The sequence below is a fragment of the Micrasema longulum genome, unplaced genomic scaffold (genome assembly GCF_059751315.1).
Source record: "Micrasema longulum isolate JH-2025_06_02 unplaced genomic scaffold, ASM5975131v1 h1tg000097l, whole genome shotgun sequence".
NCBI classification, from domain to species: Eukaryota; Metazoa; Arthropoda; class Insecta; order Trichoptera; family Brachycentridae; genus Micrasema; species Micrasema longulum.
The window spans coordinates 2,841,885-2,869,034 of record NW_028277303.1 but is presented as its reverse complement, the minus strand read 5'-3'; the positions used below and the strand labels follow the sequence as shown (position 1 = coordinate 2,869,034).

At 31.9% G+C, this 27,150-nt stretch overlaps 1 protein-coding gene across 7 annotated transcripts in view; it reads right to left on the bottom strand.

Moving 5' to 3' along the window:
- SNF4Agamma (SNF4/AMP-activated protein kinase gamma subunit) overlaps positions 1-27,150 on the bottom strand; it is a 246,485-nt gene that overhangs the window by 164,173 nt on the left and 55,162 nt on the right. For 6 of the 7 annotated variants that reach the window (XR_015824235.1, XR_015824234.1, XR_015824239.1 and 3 more), the window contains 5 exons: positions 14,512-14,635; positions 13,637-13,771; positions 12,022-12,164; positions 7,457-7,531; positions 5,432-5,560 (listed from right to left, as the gene is read on the bottom strand). Coding sequence is in view for 4 of the 7 variants with exons in the window: in XM_088236761.1 (XP_088092887.1) it covers positions 5,432-5,560; positions 7,457-7,531; positions 12,022-12,164; positions 13,637-13,771; positions 14,512-14,635 (606 nt within the window). In the remaining 3 variants the exon portion in view is untranslated. Of the gene's footprint in view, positions 1-5,431; positions 5,561-7,456; positions 7,532-12,021; positions 12,165-13,636; positions 13,772-14,511; positions 14,636-19,845; positions 19,928-27,150 lie in introns of those variants that run through there. The other variant, XM_088236766.1, reaches the window with a different exon arrangement.

Below are 27,150 nucleotides of genomic sequence, written 5' to 3'. Positions count from 1 at the left end.
TTGCTTTTAAGTATCAGGAGTTGATCATCCAAGGCTGTCATTTTCCTTTTCCGACCACATTGTTACTTCCTTTTGATGTTCACTGCTCCTGTTTGGTTTTTCTCCGTGATAATCTTGATCGCAGATCCGAGGTTTACTCCTAAATTTTCCGCTATTTGCCAATACGTCATAGAAGCGCGCTCAGAAAGCGTAATAATACGTTTTCTAGGTATGATATCTATGCTTAAAATTCCTCCAAATTAGAAAAAAAAACAAACAAATAAATGAATCGACAGTTTACAATGAGAAACAACTTATTGTGTATATCAAATGTATCCATTTGACACTTTACTTCCCAATTAACTGACAGCATAAAAAAAAATTCCAACGCAAAATAATTCCGAGGTAATGACTGAAAATAACAGTTTATTCAAAATATTTTGCTTGTTCCAATTCATTTGCATGGTACTGTATACGTAACGTGTGTACTTAGGATTTGTATCGTGCCGCAGTCGTCGCTCTATACAGCTTGTTTAACTGAAACAAGCTGTATAATGGCAACGTCCGTTGCCACATGAAGCTTATTAATTTATTTAGAGGGGCCAAGTGACCCAGAGTGGTTTGTTTAGCCCGTGGGACCAATTTTATTTTCCAAGTTTCAAAGTTTCCGTAGCGGGATTCTCCTACTACAATGACAAGAGTCTTTCATGTAGTTTTTTTTTTTTTTTTTAATATGTACGCTATAAATTTAGTAATTTACATATTATTTTTGAAATATTTTTTTTATTAAAATATTCATTCAAATCTATAAAGGTTTCAGCTCTATCACTTCACAAAAATCTACAGATGGAAGAATTTAATATACTCGTATATCGATGTTCAAAAATAAGCAGAATACTGAATGTTACAGTGTGTAAAGTGGACACACAAACCAGTTAATGACATGTAGTTAGCCCTGTAAATACCTGGACATCCATATTGGTAATCATAATCCGGTCCCTGTTTACAAAAAAATTAAAAACTCAAAAAAAATATTTATTAACGCCCAAAGGAGTATTTTTGATTAAACCTACTGGTCCTAGAAAAATAATAAAAATTAATAAATATTTTCAGGCATTGCCTAGTGTGTAGGTGAACTAATTCAGTCAAATAAATCTCACCCGCATTAATAAAACTTTCAGCAATTTAACTTCACAAAAATCAACAGGTGGAAGAAACGAAGGAATATAGATGTGCAAACATAAGAAGAATGGTGAATATTACACAATGTGTAAAGTGGACACTTCAACCAAGACAGGTCATAAAATGTTCTCCATCTCTTTTGTAATATGCTTACATCATATGAAGGGTAGGCGGAAGAAACATGCAGAGTCATGATTTTTACAAATTTGAGTTAAATGTGCCAAGTTGTAGGCATTAACAGTGTGCACCCGTGTGTCCTATCAAAATGCCGTAATATTCGCCCAATCATATGCAAAACGTATTTAAAATTTTGGGCCAAGCTGAAGAAACGGGAGAAGTCAGTGTGATAAGGAGAAGAAAGATTCAAAGTTAGCGCGTAATTTTAATAAACGTGCGTAGTCAGTCGCTGGTCAGGCGGATCTGAAGAATGCATGTTGAAAAATGCATATTACTTATTAAGTAAATCATTTCGTGGCAGAGATTTTTGTGGAAAGGTGCGATTTTTTGGTCTCTCAATAATTATTTATAATATAAGTATTGAAAAATAAGTGATAGTGATAAGACGACAATGGTATGATAATTTTGCAATCAACCAAGAAGACGTAAAAAACTGGTAGATTATCAACTGTTTTTAATATAATAAATTTACTATCCCATGAAACTGGAGAAAACTGCATGTGTACAAGGTGTAAATGCTTTGATAATGTGAATGAAAGGCAAATAATGGATACATTGAAATATTTTAGTAACTTAAAATCACATGATGCTCAAAATGAATATTTAGCTAATTTGATAACTGCTATGCGTGTGAAACAAAGAAGACCTCGTTCAAGTGATTCTACCACAAGAAATTATGTTTCAAACAACTATAAAATTAAAGTTGTCTTTAATTCTGACCCTGACTCAGAGACAAAACAGTACAAGTACATTACTGTTTGTGCTAAAGCTTTTATGTCTATACATGGTATTGGGAAGGGAAAAAAACTACATTAAAAAATCTTTAAGCTACGCCCCAAATGACGACAGAGGGTCCAAATCTAGTCTCCGCCGGAAGCTAAAAGAACATATTCGATGTTTCAAAGGCCGTAACAGCCATTACAGCCTTAAAGATTCCAAGCGAATTTACCTCTCGGAAGATTTGAAGATAAAAAAATGCATGAGTTGTATAAACTATAAAGTTTGCTATGATAAATATAAAAATTGTTCCAAGAAAATTGTAACATTTCATTCGGACATACTCGTTTGGACACATGCGGAATATGTGATGAATTTCAATTAAAAATCAAAGTGGAAAAGTAAACATTTGATGTATTATTTTAATATTTAAGTATTATCCAATCAAAATTCTATATTTTACACATACCCTGAAACTAATGGAAAAAAGAGTCCTAATGAAGTTGTCACATTTCTGTTTGATTTTTTTAACTAATTTCAAACCAGCTTCTGCTCGTGAGTTACACATTTTCTGTGACTCTGCTGGGAGTCAAAAGAGGAACTTTTTACCATATTCAAATTCTGCTATTATATCGTTCATATTGTACAGGCACTTGACGAAAACTAACTCTGAGCACAAAATTTTTTTTTGGAATGTGACTTAGTTGAAAATTACATTGAATTTGAAGGTTTCTTCCGCGTATAAAGCATACTAATACGTTTCTTTTGCCTGCAATGAGGTATATTTTTATATTTATCTGCATAATACTTTTGTTTGCTTATTACTATAGTGACTATTTATTTGGAGTCATTAAAAAATGTTGATTGATTACAAATATGCAAAAAAAAAGATAAGCACTTCATTTACCAATACTGTTTAAAACGGTTTTGAAACTAAAAAATCGTTTTTCTCAAAATATTAGTTTCATGATTACGCATGTTTCTTTCGCCTACCCTTCATATGTTTTTATAGCTTTAGCTTAAATAGCTATAAATATTATATATTTTAAACGTATTGGCGTAACAGAGTAGTTGGCAAAAGAGTCACAGAGTTCATTCGTATGTAGCGGAAACGAGTGCGAAATACGATTTTGATTGTGTTAGATTAGGACAGACACATATATGGAATACGATGGAACTTACGAAACTAAGGCATGACATGCTAAGGGGTCAGAAAACACATAATATTTTTTAAAAGGTTGGAAAGCAGTTTTCTTTTTACTTTTAGTGCGTAAAAACTTAATGTACTCGTATAAAATGCCATCCCGCGAATCAATTAGCGAATTGAGTATCCTTCGTAAGCATCTATGAAGGTAAGAAGCTCTAGAATGGGTAGTAGCCTCACAATACGAAATACGGCACATTTTATTTTGTAATTGACAAATGTTTTAAAGAAAATTAGAAGAAATAAGTAGGTAAGTATTCGCAAAGAAATAGATATATTTAAGATTTCTGTAATGAATTCAATAAAACTATTGTATTTACAATGTTATACATTGATATCAGATAAATAAATATGCTTCAGTCCGGAAGGAACAATGCAGTACTCTATGTACCATTGGATGTGGATAAGGAAATAACACCAATCGTAAAATAAATTACTAAAAATATTGTCAATGTCATCATCATCATCATTCCCTTTCCGCACCCAATGGTGCATAGGACACTGCATTGGTACGCCAATGTCTGAATATTTAATTTTTTTTGGAAAATAAATATTTGAGTTCGTATGATTTACCCAAATTTCAAATTTGGGGGTCATTTTTAAATAAGAAAATGGGAACCATGTTGTGGTAGAGCGGGGTGCGAACCTTGGATCTCTGATTCGTAAGTCCGCGACACTAGCCACGGGACCACAACCCGGCACATTTCTTATTAGATTTAACAACTTAATTTTTAAAAAAATTAATTTCCGATGAAAAGTAATGAGAAGAATTTACCACAGTAAAATTTTATAAGAAAAATCAAATTCATAAAGAGTTTTATTTTTTCATTCACAAAATAAAGCCAAAAATATTTTTAAAAGGAAAGAGCTATAAATACTTTGACATACAGTACAGAAAAATATTCTCTGAACTGGCGTCTAAAGTAAAGACGACTCTTCTTAATTCTATGGTAAAGACCTTATTTCCATGAATATTCATAATTGAAATGTTCTAATTTTAAGCATGTCGATTGCCAAGTACACAGAGTAACACAAATCTATAAAAACACTGTCCAATACACCATTTTCTCATAAAGCGTCTAATGTGATCTGTTAAATTAAAACTGGTTTGAAACTAATATTATATTTTATTATATAAATAAAAGACGAGTGATACTTTAATCCACAAATTTGGAATATCCAGTGATGAATATCCAGTATCCATCAAGAATTTTCACTTACAAACTTAAATGTTTTAAATAATATTATATATTTTAACCGGGTTGTGGTCCCATGGTAGTATTGTGGACTCGCGAATCAAAGGTCCCAGGTTCAAATCCCAGTCTACCACAACTCGATTTCCATTTTTCCACCACAAGTTATTTAAGACTTTTAGGAAATGGTCTGAAAATTGGAATATTTGAGTAAATAATAAGAAGTCAAATATTTCTCTTTTTTTTAAATTAAAAAAATGTTTAAAGTTTATCCAAGGATCAAATCATTTGTAAAACATTTTTCCTTTATAAAAATATACAGAATATTAGTAACAGATATATTTATTATGTATGTAAGACACTAACTAACAAAACCCTTAATTAAAACACTAGTAGTAGTAGAGAAGACATTAAAAAAATTATTTGTCATCTGCTTTCGAGAACCCATATTATAAGTCATAATAGTATTGTGATGTGATTTGTATTAACCCAAGATTCAAACCATTTTAAAATCATTTTTACTCATTTCAAATTTTGCAAAATATTACCAATAGATGGTGTATAACTTATTTTCTTGTTTTGTAACTTACACTGTTCTTTTCTTTTAAGGCTTTGCATGTTTTATTTTTAAAATATTAATATATAATACAAACGAAACCTTAAGAAGGTGAAATTTACGTCACAGATAAAATAAATGTGTTTTTATTTATTTTTATGAATTGACATAATAACTGGTTAAATCCCTAAGTTATGGTCTAGTAGTTACCGCATTTGCCTGCATGAAGTACTGAATTTGATTCCTGATATGAAAAATGTATTTAAAGGGATGTTTTTATACTAAAATATTTCAGTCTTTGGACCTGAGCGGTGGTAAACGGTTCATACGACAAATATATAAAAATAAGCTGCGATTGGTGTACCGATGCAATGCTCTATGCACTATCGGGTGACGAGGGAATAATTTTATTTGTATACTGACCTGGCGCCGTTTGTCAGGTTCGGTGTTGATGCCTGCCGGTCCGGTTGGCTTGCTACGGAATATGTCCATCACCTTGGTCATTGTACTTGGCCGGCGATTTGTACTGGCAGCAGTCACTGTATGATAGTACTGAAAATAAATAAGTTATTTGAATATGTATTTACAACGTATTTTCATAAATATATATAGTTATTTGTATATGTATTTACGTGTTTTCATAAATATATATAGTTATTAGAATATGTATTTACAACGTGTTTTCATAAATATGTATAGTTATTTGAATATGTATTTATAATGTGTTTTCATAAATATATATAGTTATTTGAATATGTATTTATAACATGTTTTCATACGTATATGAATATAAAAGAAAGTCATATGCTAGATGTGCTTAAAATATGATGTAGTGAAAGACGCACAAATGTATGCATCCTTCAGGAACTATTAATGAGTGAAAAACTCTCCAAGACTGACATGTAGAAACATGATTTTATCCTATTTCGGACATATTGCAAAGAAAATGAGGAGACTTGAAATAACTGGGAAGTTGACGGTAAGTGAACAAGAGGACGGATTTCAACAAGACGGAATGACCAAATAACGGGATTCTCATTAAACGTTCCCCTTACTTGGCTCAAGGCTGGAGGAATGTAAACGTATCATAGCTGACATTCCATCAGACGATAAAGAAGTGCATATTTCCTTTAAGTGCATTTTTTTAGTACAATATTATGACAGTATGACACACCCAAAGACAATAAAAACATAACAGACAGCAAATAGAAGTTACGCCATTTAATAAATAAAGGTACATAATTAGTATGGAAGAAGCAAAATAAATAATGTAAAATACATAGTACGATTTTCAATTCCTAGAATGTTTTACTGACCATAAACAATGTTACATATGCATGTTTTTTTTATTTTATATAATTAATGTGTAAGTTTATAAGCATGGTTTTATGTTGTATCAATAATATGTAAGAAATTCTATATCAATCCAGTACACTTTATGGGCTAGTGCAGTGTTATTTTATTTATTTAAAACATTTTATAGTCATTGCATACATTAATCAAATTCTAAGAACATTCACACTACTAGGAAAAACTATCAAAAAATGTACTCAAATTTTTTTTTAGAAAAATAAAGGATTATTAAAAATATTGTTGTTATATTAATGTGTAGGTTTATAAGCATGGTTTTATGTTGTATCAATAATATGAAAAAAAATTTTGCACCTTTATAATTTTATTTACAAATTTTAAAAAGCATATAACAAAAATCCCAGAGGCATTATTAGCCTATACATGGGTATTCCAAATAATAGTTTTTAGGAATGTAAAAAAAAGAGTTTAAAAATAACATAGTTAAATAATGATGAAATCCTATTTTTTGCAATAACATATCGAGGCTATACTGACAGAATGCGTTAAGTCAACAGTCTTTGTATATTTAAAATATATTTTAATAGGTGCAAGATGTTGATTTCAAATTTTATGTTATTTATATGAAAGATAACTATTTCAAAGCTAAAATTCCGGGAGAAATAATGCCTTGAAAGAAAAAAAAAGCTTTAAATGCGATTATCTCGGAACTTGTTTTAATGTCAGTAAAGCCTCAATATACGAATAAATAATATGATATTAATTTCCTTAAAAACTGGTTTATATAACCAACTGATGGAATTGATTGAATAGATTGTAGTATTTTTATAGAAATCTACATTTAACACTTAAATTTTCATTTTTTTTTTTTTGTAATATTGTTGTTAATATTATAATATGCAAGTGAATAATTCAGTCACACGCATTTTCACTCTCTTCAAAAAGGTTTCAACTTTTTAACTTCAAAAAAATTATCTACGTTTGAAAATCCAGAAATATGGATGTTCAAACATAGATAAAATGGTGAAAGTAAAGTGGCCACTTAAACCAGCCAATATCAATCATAATGCCTGGACTTCCACATTCCCTCCTCTAAAATGTCCTCCACCTTTGTGGTAATAAGTTAGAAATATTTACCTTAACATCACTTCCAGCGTGCGGGTGGGCAGATCCATCTCTAGTTGCAGTCCCGGATCGTCCGGAACCCATATTCTACAAAAAGAACATTAAAATTCATAATTAAAAGTAATCTATAAAAAAATGTAGGGAACACATATTTGAAACTTTCCAGTAATATTAACAATTTTAAATGACTTTTCAGATTTAGTAAGGTATCAAAAATAAAACACGATTATCAAATTAAATTCTATTTCATTTTTTTAAATATATACAAGAGTGTATAATATGAAACGTTTCATCTTGTTAGGACATTATCAAAACATTATCGAGAGTTTTGATAATGTCAAAGACAAAATGCGTCACATTAAACACTCTTGTATATATTTAAAAAAAATAAAAGTAGCATTGAATCCAATAGCAGTGTTTTATTTTGGATACCTTACCAAATTTTAATATGGAATTCTACCAATTAACTGCATACGCAATAAACGACCTTTCAGATATTGGTAGCATTTTTCTATGCAGTGTGTCAATAGAACTTCTTGCTGATATTTCGGATTGCATTACATTAACCATCATCTGGAATGATGTTGAACAGTCAGTAAGAAGTGATCGGGACAGACCCAGAAAACATTAAGATTATCAGAATCAAAAATCATTTCACTTTTTAAATAAAAATGCCCTCTGAACATTATTAACAAATATTACAATATTTTTGTATTTCAAAGAATTTAAAACAGTTTGAGGTAAATCTAGGATTAACCTGGTAAATGTGATAGGTATTAAACTGCGAGGAGTATCTACAAATGACATTAGAAATTATACACTTTGTGCTATTTAAATATCAACCGATTTAATATTCTTACATAAAATAATTCTGAATTAAAACGTGGCAAACTTTGGCAATCTTCCGGGTGAGTGAGATGATGTAGTAATGTATTATGATTGGCTACCTGAAAAGTGAATGAGAGAGGTCAAAAGGCAACTATAAATTTAATAATAAGTGGCATCTATCAGTATTTTATTGTTATGTAAGTAAATCGGATCTCGCATCATGAAAATAATATTTTAAATTACAAAAATATTAAGAACCATTACCTTAATAAGATGTAAAAATATACCAACACATTTGTTTTATATTATATTTTAATATACATTTTAATCCATTTAGATTGCATTAAAAATGATAACTATGTACAGTTGTTCTCTTTATAACTTTAGGATATAAATTGTTGGTTTATGTTGTTGTCATATTAAATTGTTTGTGGTATTGTTAAAGATTTCGGTTCGGGTCATCCCTTAAAAACCGTATAATCTAAAGTAATTAATATAAATGTATTAATATATTAGGGGGACCATAAACAAATTGTGTATTTTATGACCTGCCATTCGAGTGCGGTTTGTGAGGAGACACGAAGTAAACATGTTTGTGTGTTTTTTATGCTTTGAACTATTGTTTGTCATTATTTACAAGTAATAAAAGCTACATTATTGTCAAGGGTCTAAAATGTCTAAAACAGAAATAAACGAAGGATCAATCTCCGTATGTTAGTGACTGACCGAAGTTTCGGTTTTGGTTTCGGCCAGTAAAACAAGTTTTGTCAAGGAAAAACAAGGAACTGCACGTGCGTTTGTCAGTCAGTGATAAATACACGGCTTGAAGTTGGGCTGAAGTTACTGGCCGCCATCAGTGAGTGTCCTGCTTGTTTCCCAGGTGGAAATTGCACGGAGCGCTGCACTTCTGAGCGGCTAATCTAGTATATTTGCATTATTTTTATGTTTGTTTACATAAAGTTATTCATTATCTTTTCTAGTTTTGTTGTTTCTATGCTCATTGTATAACTACACCTTATATTAGATTTATAACTTAAAAACAGGATTTTTTAAGGAAATTTGAGCGTTTATTAAAGAAAATCTTGTGTCATCTTCTGAATCAAAGAATGAATCGAGCCAATTTTTGATCTTTAAATGAATCAGTTGTTGTCGGTACCGCTCTCCAGTAATGGTTTACCCATTTTAGAAGCTCGTAATACATAACTCCTTTCTGGTCTTCAACTTCAATCTTTTTCGGCAGTCCAGGCCTCTCTTTGTCTTTCATATAAAAATCGCCACTTTTAAAGCGTTGAAACTACTCGAAACAATGTGATTTTGCAAGAGCATGTTCTCCATACAATCCCACAAGCAAACGAGCTACTTTCGGCTGCAGTTTTCTTTGCAAAAAAGTGACTCGTGAAAGAAAAGTGTTTTTTTGCCAATTTTCAAAATTTTACATGATTGAAAAAAATATGATGCGCTCAAGCAAATGAAACACTGTTGACTGATTTTGACAGCTTATAAATATGGTGTTAAAATGACATATACGTCAATGATTTGCTACAGCGCATACACAAGTGTTGACATCTAGTGTCAAATTCTGGTTTTTAAGTTATAGACCCAATATGTTCGGAATACTAAATGGTATAATCGATGTGCTATCATTATTGGGACAGGTAAAATTCCATATTCCAACTTGTAGGTTGAGAAACAATGAAGTACAGTTCATCGATCAGCATAGAACAAACTATGGCCTTACCTCTCCAATTACCAGTCTTTGTCATATTGTTAACTCAACAAAAAATCTGGATTTCATTGGTTTAAGTTTACAACGATTTAAACGGGAACTAAATAAATAGTCCAGATTTTGTCTCGATGTCCCTTATGTTTGTGAATGTTTCTTATCTTTTTTTAAAATGTTTTAAACTATTCTTATATTGTAATATTAATACCCTATGAATTGTATAAATGGACAATGTCCGTTAATAAATAAATAAATTTTACAACAAATTAACTTTTGTTAATGCAAGCCTTGAAACTTGAAATGTGATTACATCAAAATCGTTTAAATGTAAGAGTATAGTTTGCTTATTTAAAAACATTAGGATTTTATTTTCTATAGAATCTCCTCAAAACATTTTTCATGGTAGTTATTGCAAAAATAACTTTCAAATGTATTCTCCAATACTAAGAATGATGGTAAAGCAATCAATGTGTTAATATGACCTTTATTTTTATTTTTTTATTGTAAATAAATAAATTCATTACTTTTAGAGGTTTTTTCATGTAATTTTTTTATTACATATAAACCTGAATTGAGGTAGGAAATTTACCATAGTTTTAACATGAGTATAACACGGCACTTATTGATACATTCATAGTGCACCCTTAAAGTATTATATAATGAACAAAAACACTGCTATTTTAGTTATCTTCTAGAAATGCAAAATGCAAGAGAAATATATGTATGCACTGTTCAACTATTGAGTATATCAACCTTTATCAATAAGATATCTTTTGCTGAACTAAGATCTACAAAGATCAAGGCTTAGGTCAATGCAGTGTTTATTCTAGACATTATATAATGTTTACATTTAACTAACATTGTAAACATACCTTATCAAAACTATGCACTTCTAATGTTTGCGTCAAAAGCTGAGAAATTAAGATGACCAAATATAACTCATGAGTGGTAATAGGTCTAATAATATAAGGTCACAGATTTAATTCATAATTTAAAGACTATCAAGATGATATTATGAGTGTTTTTACATCTTAATGTTTAATGGTTTTCCTGGACTGGGACATACCTAAAGCTTAAGACAAAAATTTTCGCTGTCATGTAACAAATTATAAAAATATGCTTTATAGTTGTACTGATTGAGAGCCATATTTAAAGGTTTGTTACGCATACAAAAATATGTATGAAAATATTAGGGAGTGGTTGGAGGCTGGAGGGAAGTAAAAACTTGCCCATCCACTATACTACCCTAACACTGCCGGCGTGATCTCATCACAGGTCGGATCCTTCTTGAGATGTCGATCTGACACTGTTTCTCATGTGCATACAAATAGGCTAAGTAAATACTACTACTACCATCACGCCATTTCTCCGTAGGGGTAGGCAGAGAGAATGGACCCCCACACACGTCTATCCTGGCATACATTCCTAGCTTCTCCCACATTCATACATCTTGTCATACATGCCCTTCAGTTCTGTCTGCTTTTGACACGACCAGACTTAAGATTTTAGTTTGCCACGTCTTTCTTGGTCGTCCTCGTCTCACATTACCGTTCATTTTCGCTTGTTTGCTTCCATATATACTTGTTTTACCATTCTTTCGTCATCCATTCGTTCTACGGGACCAGACCGTCTCAGAGACCCTTTCTTAATCTTATTAATTATACTTAACTCAGATTTACACTCTTGCCTGATTTCATCATTCGTAACCCTGTCATACATTGATTTCCCAAACATTCGTCTAAAAGATCGTCTAAGAGATCTAAGAGAGAGAGTACATCCTAAGCTAAAGTATATGTATAAAGTTAAAAAAGGTGGTTCTACACTGCAACATTTCATGTTCCTGCACTGGTACCTGAAGCATTAGGCTGATCACCTTACATTCATGTAATAGATAGTCGATACATGCTGCATTTTATATGCAAATATAAAATAAAATTATAACAAAAAAAGTATGTAGGTATGTATTTTTCTTAATGTAAAACATACCTATGTTTTAAAATCATATTATAAAACATTTCATTTTTACCTGGACTGCAGCTTTGACTTGCTGCATGATGGTGAGTTGCTTCTTGACATCGGGAGACTTAGTTTCCTTCTCTCTACCTTCAGATTTAATTTTTGGTCGAAATGCTCCAAATAATGCTGGCCTTCGACTCACTCCAGATGTACCTGGAAAGTATTACATCAAAATATAACAAATATAACATTTAATTTAGATACTAAGAAAATTGCATCTTTACATATCATCAATCGTTAAGATGGAGGCATTTGACTTTCAAACTCGCATCCACTTATAGGGGCAATGGTATCCATATACAGTTTAAAATTATTTCAATATTGAAGTTCTAAAAAGCAATAAGTCTGGCCCATGACACATTTGCGGCCAACGTGCGGTGAGGTTTTTGATTTTGGAAACAGTCACTTGGTACTAGGTACATAAGTAAAATATGTACCTACTACTAACACGGTAATTCGATTTAAGTGCATTGAAATAAACTGAAAACCAATTTTATGCAATAATTTCTGCATAAAAGAGTTATATTTCATACTTGAATACTATAATACCGTGCCGAGGGAAACATTAAAAAAATGTGAAACATGCCTCAAATTAATTATTTGACAAAGTTAACATAATAATAATTAAAAAAACATAATTAATTTAACTAACCTAATTATCATTAACATAATAAACAATATTAACTAAAATAATCATAAAAAACATAACCAATTTATATAGACCAATAGACCAAATAAATTCATAAACAGTACACACATTTTACCTATTTGGCTTGATCCACTCATCGATCCGTGTGCAACCCACCTCCACTATCCATTTCTTAATAGCAATTCTGTATTGTGAGTACTTACTAATTGTCCTTATGGATAACGGAAGTAGATTGTACACTTTAACCGAGTAGTAGGCCAATCCTCTTTGACAGAAGGTTGTATTAATTTTTAATTTTTTTTGCAGCATCAGGGTGGAGTATCTAGTAACTTGTATTTGTGAAAGAAGTTATGGAAAGTAGGGAATAATGTTTGTGTGCGTATAGTAACAGAGCTTTTACATAAAGTTGTCTTATGGATTTTACATTAAGATTTTCGAATATACCGAGGGAGCTAGTTCTGATTTTATTACATACAAAAATTAGGTACTGATTGTTCAGAAATAATTTTTTTAGGAAAGCATTGGTTCCAATCCAATCCATGGACGGACCGGACCGCACATGATAAGCAGTACATTTTTTTTCAATTAATCTTACGTTTATTTTGCTTCAATTTATTATTGCCATAATGAGTTTAAATATTTAATTACATTGATATAAAAACATTGTTATCAGTGTTATTAACATTGATAACGATTTTTTTTTTTAATAAATATTTTACATTAACCTTCTCGGGAATCTACCCATACCATACATTAAAAAAATGTCCACCGTTTTGTGACGGCCAATCGCATGACATAGCATAATACACATATATGTATATATATATATATATCATAGGTGCTCATCAGAAAATGATTAATTACACATATATACATGCTATGCCTTAAAAACATGCATATAACTAATAAATAAAAAAATAATAAAATTAATGTACAATACGAATTCAGTTTATTTTATTTCCTAAAGATGTATTACCATGTATTGTCTGTTGGTAATATGGCTGCTCTTCTTCAGATCCTCGGCGTTCACGAGAACTGCTTCGGGAGCCACCAGTAGATCTAGAACCACCACTTGCCCTTTCCTTATCACGTTCCCTAAGATCCTTAAATTCTGAAAAAAAAACACAAAACATCTTATAAAAAACAAGGCATAAGAATTATTTGTTTACTTTCCTTTTTTCTAGGCTTTTTCCTTTCTAAGCTCGAAAACACATTATTAACATATTGGTACATCAAATCTCGGTTTAATTGGAGTATGATAACTGATTTGAGTTAATTCATATAAAAATAAAAGTTATATTTCAATCATACTACTCCTACTACAATCATGCCATTTTCCCAAAGGGTTAGACAGAGAAGACGGACAGCCACACGCATCTATCCTGACATAAATTCCTAGCGTCTTCCACATTCATACATTCATGTATCCTAGTCATAATTACAATATTTTTGTTTCAGCTGTTTCAGATGTTTACTGTGTATAATGCACAACATTACTGACTACCGATTTCGGGAGCAATCTACCAATCTACTGAGTTTTTCTGAAATTCTACTGATTTTTAAACAATTCCTCAAAAAAAAAAATTTAATTAAAGAAACGGTTTTTTTTTTAAATTATGAACTACTGTTAATTTTTTTTTACCTTTGTTCAACCCGGGGGGTTAAATGGGGACACAAATCAAATTTTCACACACATTTTCGTACATAAATATCGATTTTACTTCATACCGTCTCGATATGTACCGATGAAGATAGGTAACTGGGATTCGTTGAGGAGATACTTTTATTTTGTTTTGCTATCGCTAAATTTTTCACTGTTAACTACTTTTTATTTTTTGTTTTAGTGTTTACCTGCAGATCTCTGTTTGGAAGCTTTTTCTTTTTTCGACGACTTTTCTTTGTCCTTAGTTGATGGCTTTTCCTTTCCATGGCTTGCAGGTGTCGACTTGTTTTCTGTTCCAAAATTAGATGCTTCCTGAAACAAAAAAAGGCTTATTTTTTTGACAAATAGAGTATGGATTTAGGTATCATCATCATCACCATCAAAACCCTTATTTGCACCCGATGGTGCATAGGGCAATGCATTGTTAAATCATGCATCGTATCTTGACAATTTGTTATTCTGTGATTGCCTGCAGTTGGATAAATTTGTTTATTTCCTGCCTGGCAATCTCATACAGTGGTGCCTCACACAACGAACTTAATTCGTTCCAGGAGCAAGTTCGTTATGCGAAAAGTTCGTTATGTAAAACGCGTTTTCCCATAACAATACATGTTAAAAAAAATAATTCGTTCTGTAGCATAAAATATGGTAAGATGACATAAAAAAAAGATAAATTTTTTGTTATTATTTTTATTTAGATACATCTAAAAACATAATGAAAAAAACACACATTTTTTAATTTTAAGAAATTTTTTTTTTTTTTTTTTTTTAAAAAGAAATATTTTTGTTCTTATGATTTACGCAAATATTTAATTTTGAGGGCCATTTTCAACGAGTTGTAAATAACTCACTATTAGAAAATGGGAATCAAGTTGGGGTAGAGTGGGATTCGAACCATGGACCTTTGATCCGTGAGTCCTAGACACTAGCCACGGGACCACAACCCGATTCGAATCTTGCACATCTTCACCCATTTTCCGCTTTTTGGCCGATGGTGCAGTGAAAAACCTGTCAAAAGTCGTTTGTTTCTCTCTTTTCTTCAACATCTGCCGGAAATAACGGACAAGAGTATCGGAGTACAGGTCGTTGATCCTGTTTGCTTCAGCGGAATCCGGATAGTGGGCATTGGTAAACTCCTGAACTACTTTCCATTTGACCAGGATGTTCTTGATGTCAGCAGTTGGAATTGGTTGATTGTTTGATTGTTGCTCCTCGTTATCAGATGACGCTTCCCTTTGAGCATTGTCCTGTTGTTGGGCCAGAAGTGTTTGGAGCTCTTCAGTTGTCAGCTCTTCTTTGTGTTCCTCAATAAGCTCCTCTACATCCTCTTCAACGATTGCTGCGACACGTGCGTAAGTTAAGCGTACTGCTCAGTGACTAACGACTGCCTGCGCGGAAGGATGCAATAAATCGGCAGTGATCGTGTGAAGTGGGCGACTTCGTTGTGTGAAGCGAAGTTCGTTGTGTGAAGCGAAGTTCGTTGTGTGAAGCGAAGTTCGTTGTATGAATCGTGAAATGAACGAAAAGGAAGTTCGTTGTGTGCAGCGTTCGCTGTGCGAGGCGTTCGTTATGCGAGGCACCACTGTATTTTTAATTCATAAAAATAAAAATAAATTAATTCAAAAACTTTCAAAAAATGAGACTTGCTCTTGTGCTTGGAGAGTGATTTCCACTGTTATAGTTACTTAGAAATTTGAAGTTATATAATTTCGAATGAGAATTTTTTTTTAAAAGTAAAATAAAGAATTATTTTTTTTAAATAGAATGTTGCTAAAATCTTTTTAAATGATTTCAGAGTATATTAATAAATTAGGTTGGGACCTTAGGATGATTTCAATCAAGAATGCGTCAGCATGTATTTCTTAATGGCAGTTGTAGGGTTATTTTCGAAAGTAGACTATTCCCAAAAAAACTGACAAGGAATTAGTCAGTTTTGGTAAAAAATCTAAATAAAAAAATCTGTATTGCAATGGGAAGTTATAGGTGACTCAACTCTAGTTGAGGCCAACAAATACATACACATAGCCAAGCATCGGTGTGTCTCTATAGGCTTCAGAAGGATACAGTAGTGTGTGTGATAGCAGTACGGGCGTTTATTGGTCATGAAGATAACACTATAATAATATTATAATCCCCCCAATCGGCTTAAAGGATGATTTTCTATCTGCTGGGAGATTAAACATATCATTATTTTTATACTATTTTTTTAAAAAGCAATGGTAACACATAACATATTGCAGTAAATAAATTAGTTTGAATAAATATTTCTCGAATAACAATGGTTTTTGTATTATACTCTTATTTTTAGTAGATATACAGACGCTTTACTTATAATTATTTTAACATGCCATGTATTAAGCTTCAAATTAATATTCATTGGGTTTTCTCAAAAACCGCAATAAATAGGTATTGTAAGTCCAAATGATCTCTTTGTTAAGGTCTTTATCTTTAACTATTAGTTTTTCCTGCCGTTTCAATTTATTTATTGTGACATACTTATTTTAATTATTAATTACTAGACGCATGGGACGAATGGTAATTTGAGGTTTTCCCGCCTACTTAGAGTTTTTAGATTTAAATAACGAGGCAAACACTATGGTAATAATCCGAATCCTTACGAAGAATTAGAAATAACTCTACCCGCTCAACTAAAATACTTAAGATTATTTATGATGAATGACTAGACAGGTGCCACCGTTTTGTAGCAACAATTCACAGACAGTGTATTTTGTTTTGTAGCAACAATTCACAGACACTTGTAATGCCGTACTAAACAGACTTCATGAACTCAGCAATAGTTATTCCCCCGTTCTGATATATTTAGTGTAGGGTATTGTTCCTGTAGAACAAACCTTTTGAACTTATTTAAAGATGATAAATGGTTATTATATTTATTTATTCATGCATTTCATAATACGAGTATATACAGTTTTTTGTTCACTTTGCCCAGCTGTATGAAACAGTACTTATGATTTTCTTGTTGTATTACTGTAGAATGTTTTACTACTACTACTACTACCATCACGCCATTTCCCCGTAGGGGTAGGCAGAGAGAATGGACCGCCACACACGTCTATCCTGGCATACACTCCTAGCCTCTTCCACATTCATACATCTTGTCATACATGCCCTTCGGTTCTGTCTGCTTTTGACATGACCTAACTTAAGATTTTGGTTTATCTGATCATGCCACGTCTTCCTTGGTCGTCCTCGTCTAACGTTGCCGTTCATTTTTGCCATATTTACTTGTTTTACCATTCTCTCGTCGTCCATTCGTTCTACGTGACCAAACCATCTCAGAGACCCTTTCTTAATCTTATCAATTATACTTGTCTCAGATTTACACTCTCGCCTGATTTCATCATTCGTAACCCTGTCATACATTGATTTCCCACACATTCGTCTAAGAGATTGCATTTCAACCGCGTTCACTCGGCTTTCATCCTTCCTCTGCCAGTTCCATGTTTCACTTCCATACATAAGTGTTGGGACTAAAACTCCGTTTTTCAGAATGTTTTATTATTTAATTTTGTTTTTTACATTTATTCTTGAATTGTTTAAACTTTCTACTGAATATGCTGTATAATTTTTAGGTTAATTTTTTAAATATAAATCTTGTATAATTTTTCGGTTTAATTTTTTTTATAAATCTTGGGTATAAGGAAATTTATGTTTTAAAAAAAAATCTTAAGCTAAATATGTTTTTATTATAATTTTTTGTAAAAGGCAGATTTGCCGTTTATGTTGATAAAATAAATAAATTAAAATAAAGAAATATTCATATTTATTAAAACTATAACTATTGATTTGAAAAAATCACGCCATAAGTATAAATATACATAGGGATCAGAGAATCACTCTATATCAAAACACCGTAACACTAATTTACCTTTAACAACCTAAAAAAAAAACAAGCTATCATTAAGACAAATAATATATGACGTGTTACTATATAGTATTTCATTTTATTACATACTGGAAAATTTTATGAGATAAATAAAAATCATGAATACTTTTGAATGAAATAAAAAAACACTTTAATATTTTTGTGTGCTTAAAATATTTTTGTAATGGCCTTCGAGCCGTTTACATATTGAATAATATTAAGAAAAAAAAATATGGAGAGAAAAGAAGCACTCTGTATTAAATATGTATACTTGTGTGGGTACTGTGATCGCCTCAACTTGGGCTGCGTTATCTTTAACATTCATCTCCAATTTTATCAACAAAGTAAAATAAAGTTTTCTGTCTCAAAAATACAACATGTACACAATTTTGTTTTCTAAACATGTTCAATTACAGGCTACCGACGAATGTACATGAAATTTTCATACCAATATACACATTTTCGTATATATTTTTTTACGAAAATCTATATTTATCGATTTTTGTTTAAACCATCTCGATATGTACCGATAAAGATAGCGTTTGCAATCGGGGCCCTGGTCCGCGAGTCCGCAACACAACCACGGGACAATAACTAGTATTTACAAGGCTCGAAATCTGGTTTAAATAAATGTATAAAAGAATGAAATAAATATGAATGTAAAAACTTAGGTGATCAGTTAAATAAACAAACGACTTGTAAATGTAGCTCTGTCAATGCAAAAAAAAATCATTTCTCAAAAGTGTTCTCCATCTCTTTTGTAACATAAAAATTAGTTTAGAGATCTTAAAAAATGTCCGATTCGATTCCGGACACGGTTGACAGGAAATACTCATGTTTTTAAATAAATTTAGCACTGAATACTTCTTAGTCCATGAACTGACACCTGAAGCGTAAGACTGATCATCTTACCTTCATGCATGAAAAAAGATGGAGACACTGCTATCGGTGTAGCAATGCTGCCGTGCCCTGGGTACTTTACATAATGTGCATATAGAGGAATGATGGTGATGTCTATGCTATTGGAAAATATTATTTAAAGTGCTCAGCGTGACTCAAATAAATAAATAAAATAAAATTACTGATCAAAATATTCTTATGTGAACACATTAACACATTCTTATGTGTGCTCTAGTAATAATATTGTTCATACAAGTATCTCATTTGTAAATAATTTTATATGTGTTATGTCATTTTTATCAAAATTGATAAAAACGTTTTATTTAAGTAAATGATATTTATTTAAAAAGGTTTTTTACACTAGTATATTTTATAGTACCTGGACTGGTACCCAAAGCGGAGGACTGATCGTCTTACCTTCTGACTGATTGGTGTACCGATACAGTGTCCTATGCACCATTAGGTGCAGAAAGATAATGATGATGAAAAAACATTATTTACTGCCTTGGAACAGGGAAGCTTTCCCTAGTTAGACAGTTTAGATGACTCACCAGCAAAAACATAAAATATTTACTTTACTACTTTTATATTGTATAAATAATTCAATATAAATTGGTGTAATAAATACGTAATTATGTAACAATTAAATAAAAATAAAATAAACATATACGTACATATATATATATATACAAAAAACAAAAAGAAATTAAATTAACAAAAAGTAAAATCATCTTACTTGTCCTTCAAGAATGGGTACCAAAAGATTATCTTTCCACAATTTTATTTGTAAAAACATCGACATTAAACCAAATTCAATATGGTCTGAAATATATAAACTAGAAACTTCTCTTCTGTTTTTGTTATCCATTTATTTCGAAATGTAAAAAGAAATTTCAACGGGAAGCTTGTGAACACTAATACAGATTTACTGTATAAATACTATTGCATATTTTCAGGATTGACAATATTTTGGTAGAACTGATATAATATTAAAACGATTTGGTTTGTAAGTGAAAACTCTCGATGGAAGTCCATTGTAATGTATTATGGAAATAAAAAACGAGCGGTACCTACATACGAGTTAAGAACTAACGATCATTAGGTTCACCGGGGTGGGAAAATCTTGATAAAGAGCCACAACAATATCTAGAGATTAATATTATTAATATTGTATTTTAATTACTAAATTTTACTAAATGTTTCTTTTTTATGTATCTCTATAATAATACATGTATTTATGTGTATGTATATGTATGTATATATTTATATACAATATGGACGGGCATGACATACCGATATTTAGGGGGAGTATTTTTCAGATATTTTTATCGACAAATCCACTCCCCTACAATGACCTACCTCACCCCCCTTAAAATGGCCACAATTTTTATTTTTACGTTACGATTACGCTAGTGCATGTACAAAAATTTCAATAACTGAGTGGGTAAATATCGCAGAACAATAAATTTGGTGTTATTCGCACAATAACATATTGTTCTAGCGCCTACTAAACATTTAGTACTCAAAGTAAAAGACTTATGATAACAATTTTAGTGTCATTTTGTAGATAACATAACAAGCTGTAGAAATAGCATAAAAAAATACCACTTACCTGACTAGTTTTTGAATGATGTGCGGAAAAGCACAAAAAAAATTGTTCGCATACTTTTTTCTGTGTTTGAATGTTTTTAGGTATGTTTGACCGTTAGTATCAATAAAATTTGTTTAGTAGGCGCTAGAACAATATGTTATCGTTCGAATTACACCAAATTTATTGTTCTGCGATATTTACGTACTCAGTTATTGAAATTTTTGTACATGCACTATCGTAATCGTAACGTAAAAATAAAAATGGCGGCCATTTAAAGGGGGGTGAGGTAGGTCAATGTAGGGGAGTGGATTTGTCGATAAAAATACCTGAAAAATACTCCCCCTAAATATCGGTATGTCATGCCCGTCCATATTGTATGTGTACACATGTATGTATAAGGGTGTGTGTGTGTGTGCATGCATATGGGTGTGTATGTATATGTGTGTATTTGTGTATATTAAATATCTTAATATATACCCCTATACCTATGTGGGCACATTTAACATTTTTTAGTTTTTCTTATGTTATTCTTACTTTTAACCTAATGTATATACATATATATGTTACACTGCTGCACTTGAATGTATTACCAATACATTTAAAAGCCCGTAGGGCGTATAAATAAATAAATATGTATGGGCAAGTTTTAATTTTATTATTATAAATGCATTGCGTATTAAATTTAATGCTTTTGTTAATATCAAGTTGAATTATTTTTATAAACAAACAGGTTCGCAGTACGCAACCAGACCCGACCACCGGATCTGCAACATAAACATAGGTAAGGCTAATAGTTTCGAGAAAGTTCTCTCTTTTCTCGTTTAAAGACTAAAAGGGAGAATCCTTCCACAAAACAATGAATCCTCCACCCATCTCATACCACTTTCACCGATCCAATAAGAGGCCCCAGTTGCACACTGCAAATGAATTCCGTAATTCTTTAAACAAATAAGTAAAAGGTTGTACGGGGGTTGCTACTACCAGTGTGAATATGTCAAATCTGATATTGTCATCGTAAAGTTTGCAATTTTTAATGGTAAACGTCCTAAGAACGTTTTGTCATGCGAGTGATATTTGTGCTGTCCACAGATACTTGAAAAAAATATTTAGTTAAAAAAATGGAACTAAATCGTGGTTAGAAATCCAAAATTATTCAAAAAAATATTTAAAATCCTCTTTTCATAATTTCTATGGCGAACGATCATTAGAGGTTCATATCTCCAATATCCTCCTAGGGATATAATTAACAATGGTAATACCAAATGAATGCTGAAGGAGTACCTATTTAATCAAATCAATAGTAAGAAAATACGTAGAGCTTTTGAATATTGTATTAAAACATATGATTCAGTATTATAGATAATTAGTTACTAGTTTAGTAAGTTTCTTTAAAATGTATGAAAAAAATAAATAAAAACGAACTAATTTAAATGACGTCACAAGTTCTTCTTAATCAACCAATGATAGATTTCCGGTTTCTGGGAAGCCAATCCAGTCATCAGGACAACTCCCCAGAGAGAACTAGTGACGTCACGCGCGGAGTAATTTTAAAAATACAACTTTAAAAAATCGCAGGGATGATAATACGATACATAAAATTTAAAAATATTTTTTGACATGGTGTGATAGTATATTAACAAATAAAAAATAAATAAAAAAAACCACTGAACTTTCTCATTATTACATTTTAGTCAATCTACTCATCTACTGGTTTTTTTCTTTTATTTAAAAAAAAATATTTTTGAATCCATAATTACTCGATAGAAAAACATTAACTGGTAAAATGTTGGTCACTTAAAATAATCACTTCTTTTTCCTTTACATTCATTAAGCGTCGTTCGTTTTTACCGACCATTCATTTGTAGGGGTTTTATTCGTTGAATATACGATATGAAGAAATTTCTCAAATTTCAAAATATAAGATATTGTCTTGAAGCTACAAGCTTCCTCTAGATAAAATACAATCCAAACTTGTTTGTTATGATAACCTGTAATGGATCTCATTATTTGTCTTATTTATAAACAATGGCTGGAATGAAACATTATAATTTACTGTGACTGCAAATTAAATATGCTACAAGTGAAATGTTCATATTTATTCGAATCATGATAAAGTCTGGAAGGGATGCGCAATATAGTTATGTGTGTGAAATAGAACCAGAACCCTAGACAAACGCATTCGACTCTACGCCGACGCGACGGGTACTATCAGGTACAGTCCACCTTTTGGCGTGCTGGTTAGAGTGTTTTGCTATCATGCCTGAGGTCCCGAGGTTAATTTCCGGCAACGTCGACGTTGCATCGGTACACCGATCGCAGCGTATCTTGATCATTTTTTGCTACATGAAGGTAATATGATCAGTCTTACGCTTCAGATACCAGACTAGGGACTATGAAATATTCTAGTATGAAATCACCGTTTTAAATCAATCTTTCATAACAACCATGCCGGGAATCGAACCCGAGACCTCTTGCATGGTAGACAAACGAGCTGACCATTACACCGCGAGGCCGATTTATTTTAATAGGTGGTAAATCAACGCAATATTTCATAGTCCCTGGATTGGCGCAGTCCCGTCAGCGTCAGTTCCGATTGTCACCTACGGCTCCCTCATATTTGACTGTAAACTAGAACAGAACTTAACAAATTACAACAGGGATGGAGAATACCTTAAATAAGGGAATATGGAAGTCAAGGCATTTACAGGGCTTATGACCTGTCATTGGCTGGTTTAAGTGGCCGTCTTTTGTCTACGAACATTTGGACAAACTCAAATATTGTAATGAAACCAACTGGTCCAAGAAGAAGTTTAAAAATTGAAAAATTGTTTTCAGGCGTTGCCTAGTATGTGAAATAATTCAGTCAGATGAATCTCTTCACAACAATAAAGGTTTCAGCTCTTTAACTTCACTAAAATCAACAAATGGAAGAATTGAAGAAATATGGATGTTCAAACATAGGCAAAGTGGTGAATGTTACACAGTGTGTAAAGTGGCCACTTAAACCAGCCAATAACAGGTCATAAGCCCTGTAAATGCCTAGACTTCCATATTACCATATTTAAGGTAGCTCCTGGTGGTAATTTTAGGCATTATTCTGATTTCAGTGTACAAGTTCTATAGCGGATTGTGACAGCTCCTGTGGTACTATTCTGAAGCATTCTACAACAAAATACACGAGATAATACGGCCACGAGAGCGTTTGGAATACCAACCCTAAAATATTTTAATGAAATGGCATTAAATAAATCATTTTTAACAGTTGTTTTGTTTTTTTTAATTATTTATTTATAAATGAATTATACGAGTATATGTACGCGATGATTTTTTACGGACCTCATTTTTGCATTCACTATTTCAAACTGAACTTGAGATGTCACCTGGAGGTGACATTGGGTATCACCTCAACAAAAATATTGATAGAGTCATATTTTACATAAGAGTTATTTAGTCTGAAAGCTATTTAATAATTATTATTATCAGTTTATGAGTTCACGAAATTTTGAACCTTCTAGAAATAGATGTCAATGATATAAGAGATGCTACATTATTTCCATACTACTGAAGAAGAGAGTGGAGATGAGGGAGATGACATGAACCATTAACCGAGGTCGATGCAAGCTGAAGTTGAAGATAGATTAGTTCAGCGCGTTTCTGATTCAGATTATGAGATGACAGAATGTGATATTTCTGAACCTGGTTCATAAAAAAAGAAAAAAAGAATTACATACTAAACGAATATTTCAAAGTATATGATAGACCTAAATAATGTTTTCAACAGTTGTTCACTCCAGAAATGATGCAATTCTCAATTGATGTGTCAAATAACTACGCATTACAACGGAACGATTTTTTCAACTCCTAATAAAGAATCCTTCAAGCAGACCTGCATCTGCTAGAATTCCAATAGAATTTCGCCTTGATGCTAGGGATTGCAATCCCGCAAAACGAGATCACGCGTTCCCGCGGGATCCCGCTGCTTTTTATAATCTGCTGGATCCCGCACTTTCAAAACGCGATCCGCGAATACCGCAAGTTAAAAATTTGACGCTAAAAGTTTCGCGTAAATCACGAGTAGCACGAGCGCGACGTTGCAAATATTAGAAAGAGTCGTAGTTCAAGACGATGAAACATATGCAGATGACGTCTTCGAAAATACACCTATGGCTGGAACATCTGCTACTGATACAGATCCTACTCTAACGCTAAAAGAAGAATTATAAAAATAGCTTCAACGAGAAAAATAAATATTTAAGAAAAAGCTAGACAACAATCAAAAGGACTAAGAGAAAATTTTGAAGAAAGAAAATACGTTCTTTGAGTCCGATGGTATCAGAGGAGAGTACCTGACGCTCGCCTATGAATATATCCGGGCGGTTCAGCCTACTAGCGTAGAAGCTGAGAGAGCGTTTTCAGCATCAGAATACATTTGCAGTTCACTCAGAAGCAGGCTCGGAGATGATACGATAAATGCCATTTGCTTCTTAAGAGCGTATTTTCAAAAGTTATCACCATAGGTTGATACCATATTAATAACATCTAAGAGAAAGTTATTTTCGTAGTCATTATATAAATAAGACTGGATTAAAAATATTAAACTGTTGGTAGGAGTAAGGGTAATTTTTTAAATTTTTTTATTATTTATTTTATTTAGTTCTATGATTATCATAGTCTAATATATTTACATCTATACTTATTCTAACATTATTTATCACTATTATACACTTAATATCCTAATTTATAATATTCACTGTTTCATATGTACATTTTCATTAATTATATTCACTATTTACACTATATACTACCTAATATTTTTTACATTTATACTTTTTACATTTAATTTTAAATATATTTAATTTTATTTCATTTTTTTATGCTTTCTGGCATTTCTTCAAATAATTGTATTCCCTTGTACATAAGGCAGTTCTGGGACATTGCTTTTGATTTCTTTTCCAGTCTTATATTTTTAAATCCTCTTGTTGCATAGTTTCTATGAAAGAACTCATTATTTTTTAGTTTATTTTGAAAATATCTCGGAACTATTCCTTTAATAATTTTGTTTATTTCATTAGCAACATTGAATTTGATTCTTTGATCAATTGTCAAGATATCTAGAAGTTGAATCATTTTCTTAACTTTTGTTTTATTAAATTAAACAAAACTATTAAACTTTACCAAACATTTAAAGATGAATCTAAGAAAACAGATTACTAATTACTTATACTTAATTAATAGAAAAGAAATTATTTATGTTACTTAATGTAAGAAATAATACAGGCGCCGTGGCGCAGTTGGTTAGACGGCCAACTGTGAAACTGGCGTCGCGGGTTCGATTCCCGCCAGTTGCAAGAAAAAAAAATCCAAATAAGATTTTTTCTCAATTGGTCTGGGTGTTGTGGTGTATTTTTCGTTACCACCTTCCATATCCCCTCTTTCGCACCTGCTGACAAGCCTCAAAATAGAGGCTTAGCGGGTTATTCCTTTATAATAAAAAATAAAAATGTTTAATAAAAGTTGATTTTTACACAAAAATCTGTAGTTTCTATTTGATTTTATGACATAATTTAAAGATGCGGGATTCCGCGTGATCCCGCGCGGGATTGAGTAATCCCGCATATCAATCCCGCGCCAATCATTGGATGAGCTGCGGGATTGCAATCCCTACTTGGTGCAGACGTGGGTGGACGTATCAGAGAAAACTGTTCGCAAAGAAGATGTGCAAAATGTCACACGAATTATGTGTAAAATTGGTTTACCTACACGTGCATCACTGGTTTAAAGTTAGAAAACACTCGTACGACCACGAATAAATTAAGCTTTCCAAAATTTAACTCTTGCTAGCGACGGTGCAAACTCGCCATAAACAGCATCCAGTTCGGCTTTGATTTCTGCGAAGTTTTTCCTTTTCTTGTGAAGGAACTTAATCACTGAACGATATTTGACATTTTCCATTTTTCACAAAACACACAAGTTGTTTGCTTGCGACGGCCGTAAACAAACAAACAAACCATCACGCCGTTTCCCCGTAGGGGTAGGCAGAGAGGATAGAACGCCATATCACTCTGCCTTTGCATACAGACCTCGCTTCCTCTAAAAACCAATCTAATTGTTCTTTTTGCTTCAAATTTTGATTGACCTCATATATGTGATGGCAGATGTCAAAAACAATATGGCGTTTGTTGTCATATCATCTATTTAAGGCTAGCTCAAACTATTTTGGCTAGTATTTTAGTTTTTTTTGTAAAAGATCTTAATAAAGTAACAAAATACTTAAAATAATCATGATAATATTATTAAAAATTACAGTTTGAACATTTTAACTGCGTAAATCAAATTTCAGGATAAGTTTATGTAAATCATCAGCATTCCCCTGTTCGTAGTTAATGGTGAATTGGGTACTACATTGCTACACCCATTGTTCGTAAGGCATCTTACACATTTAAATAATGG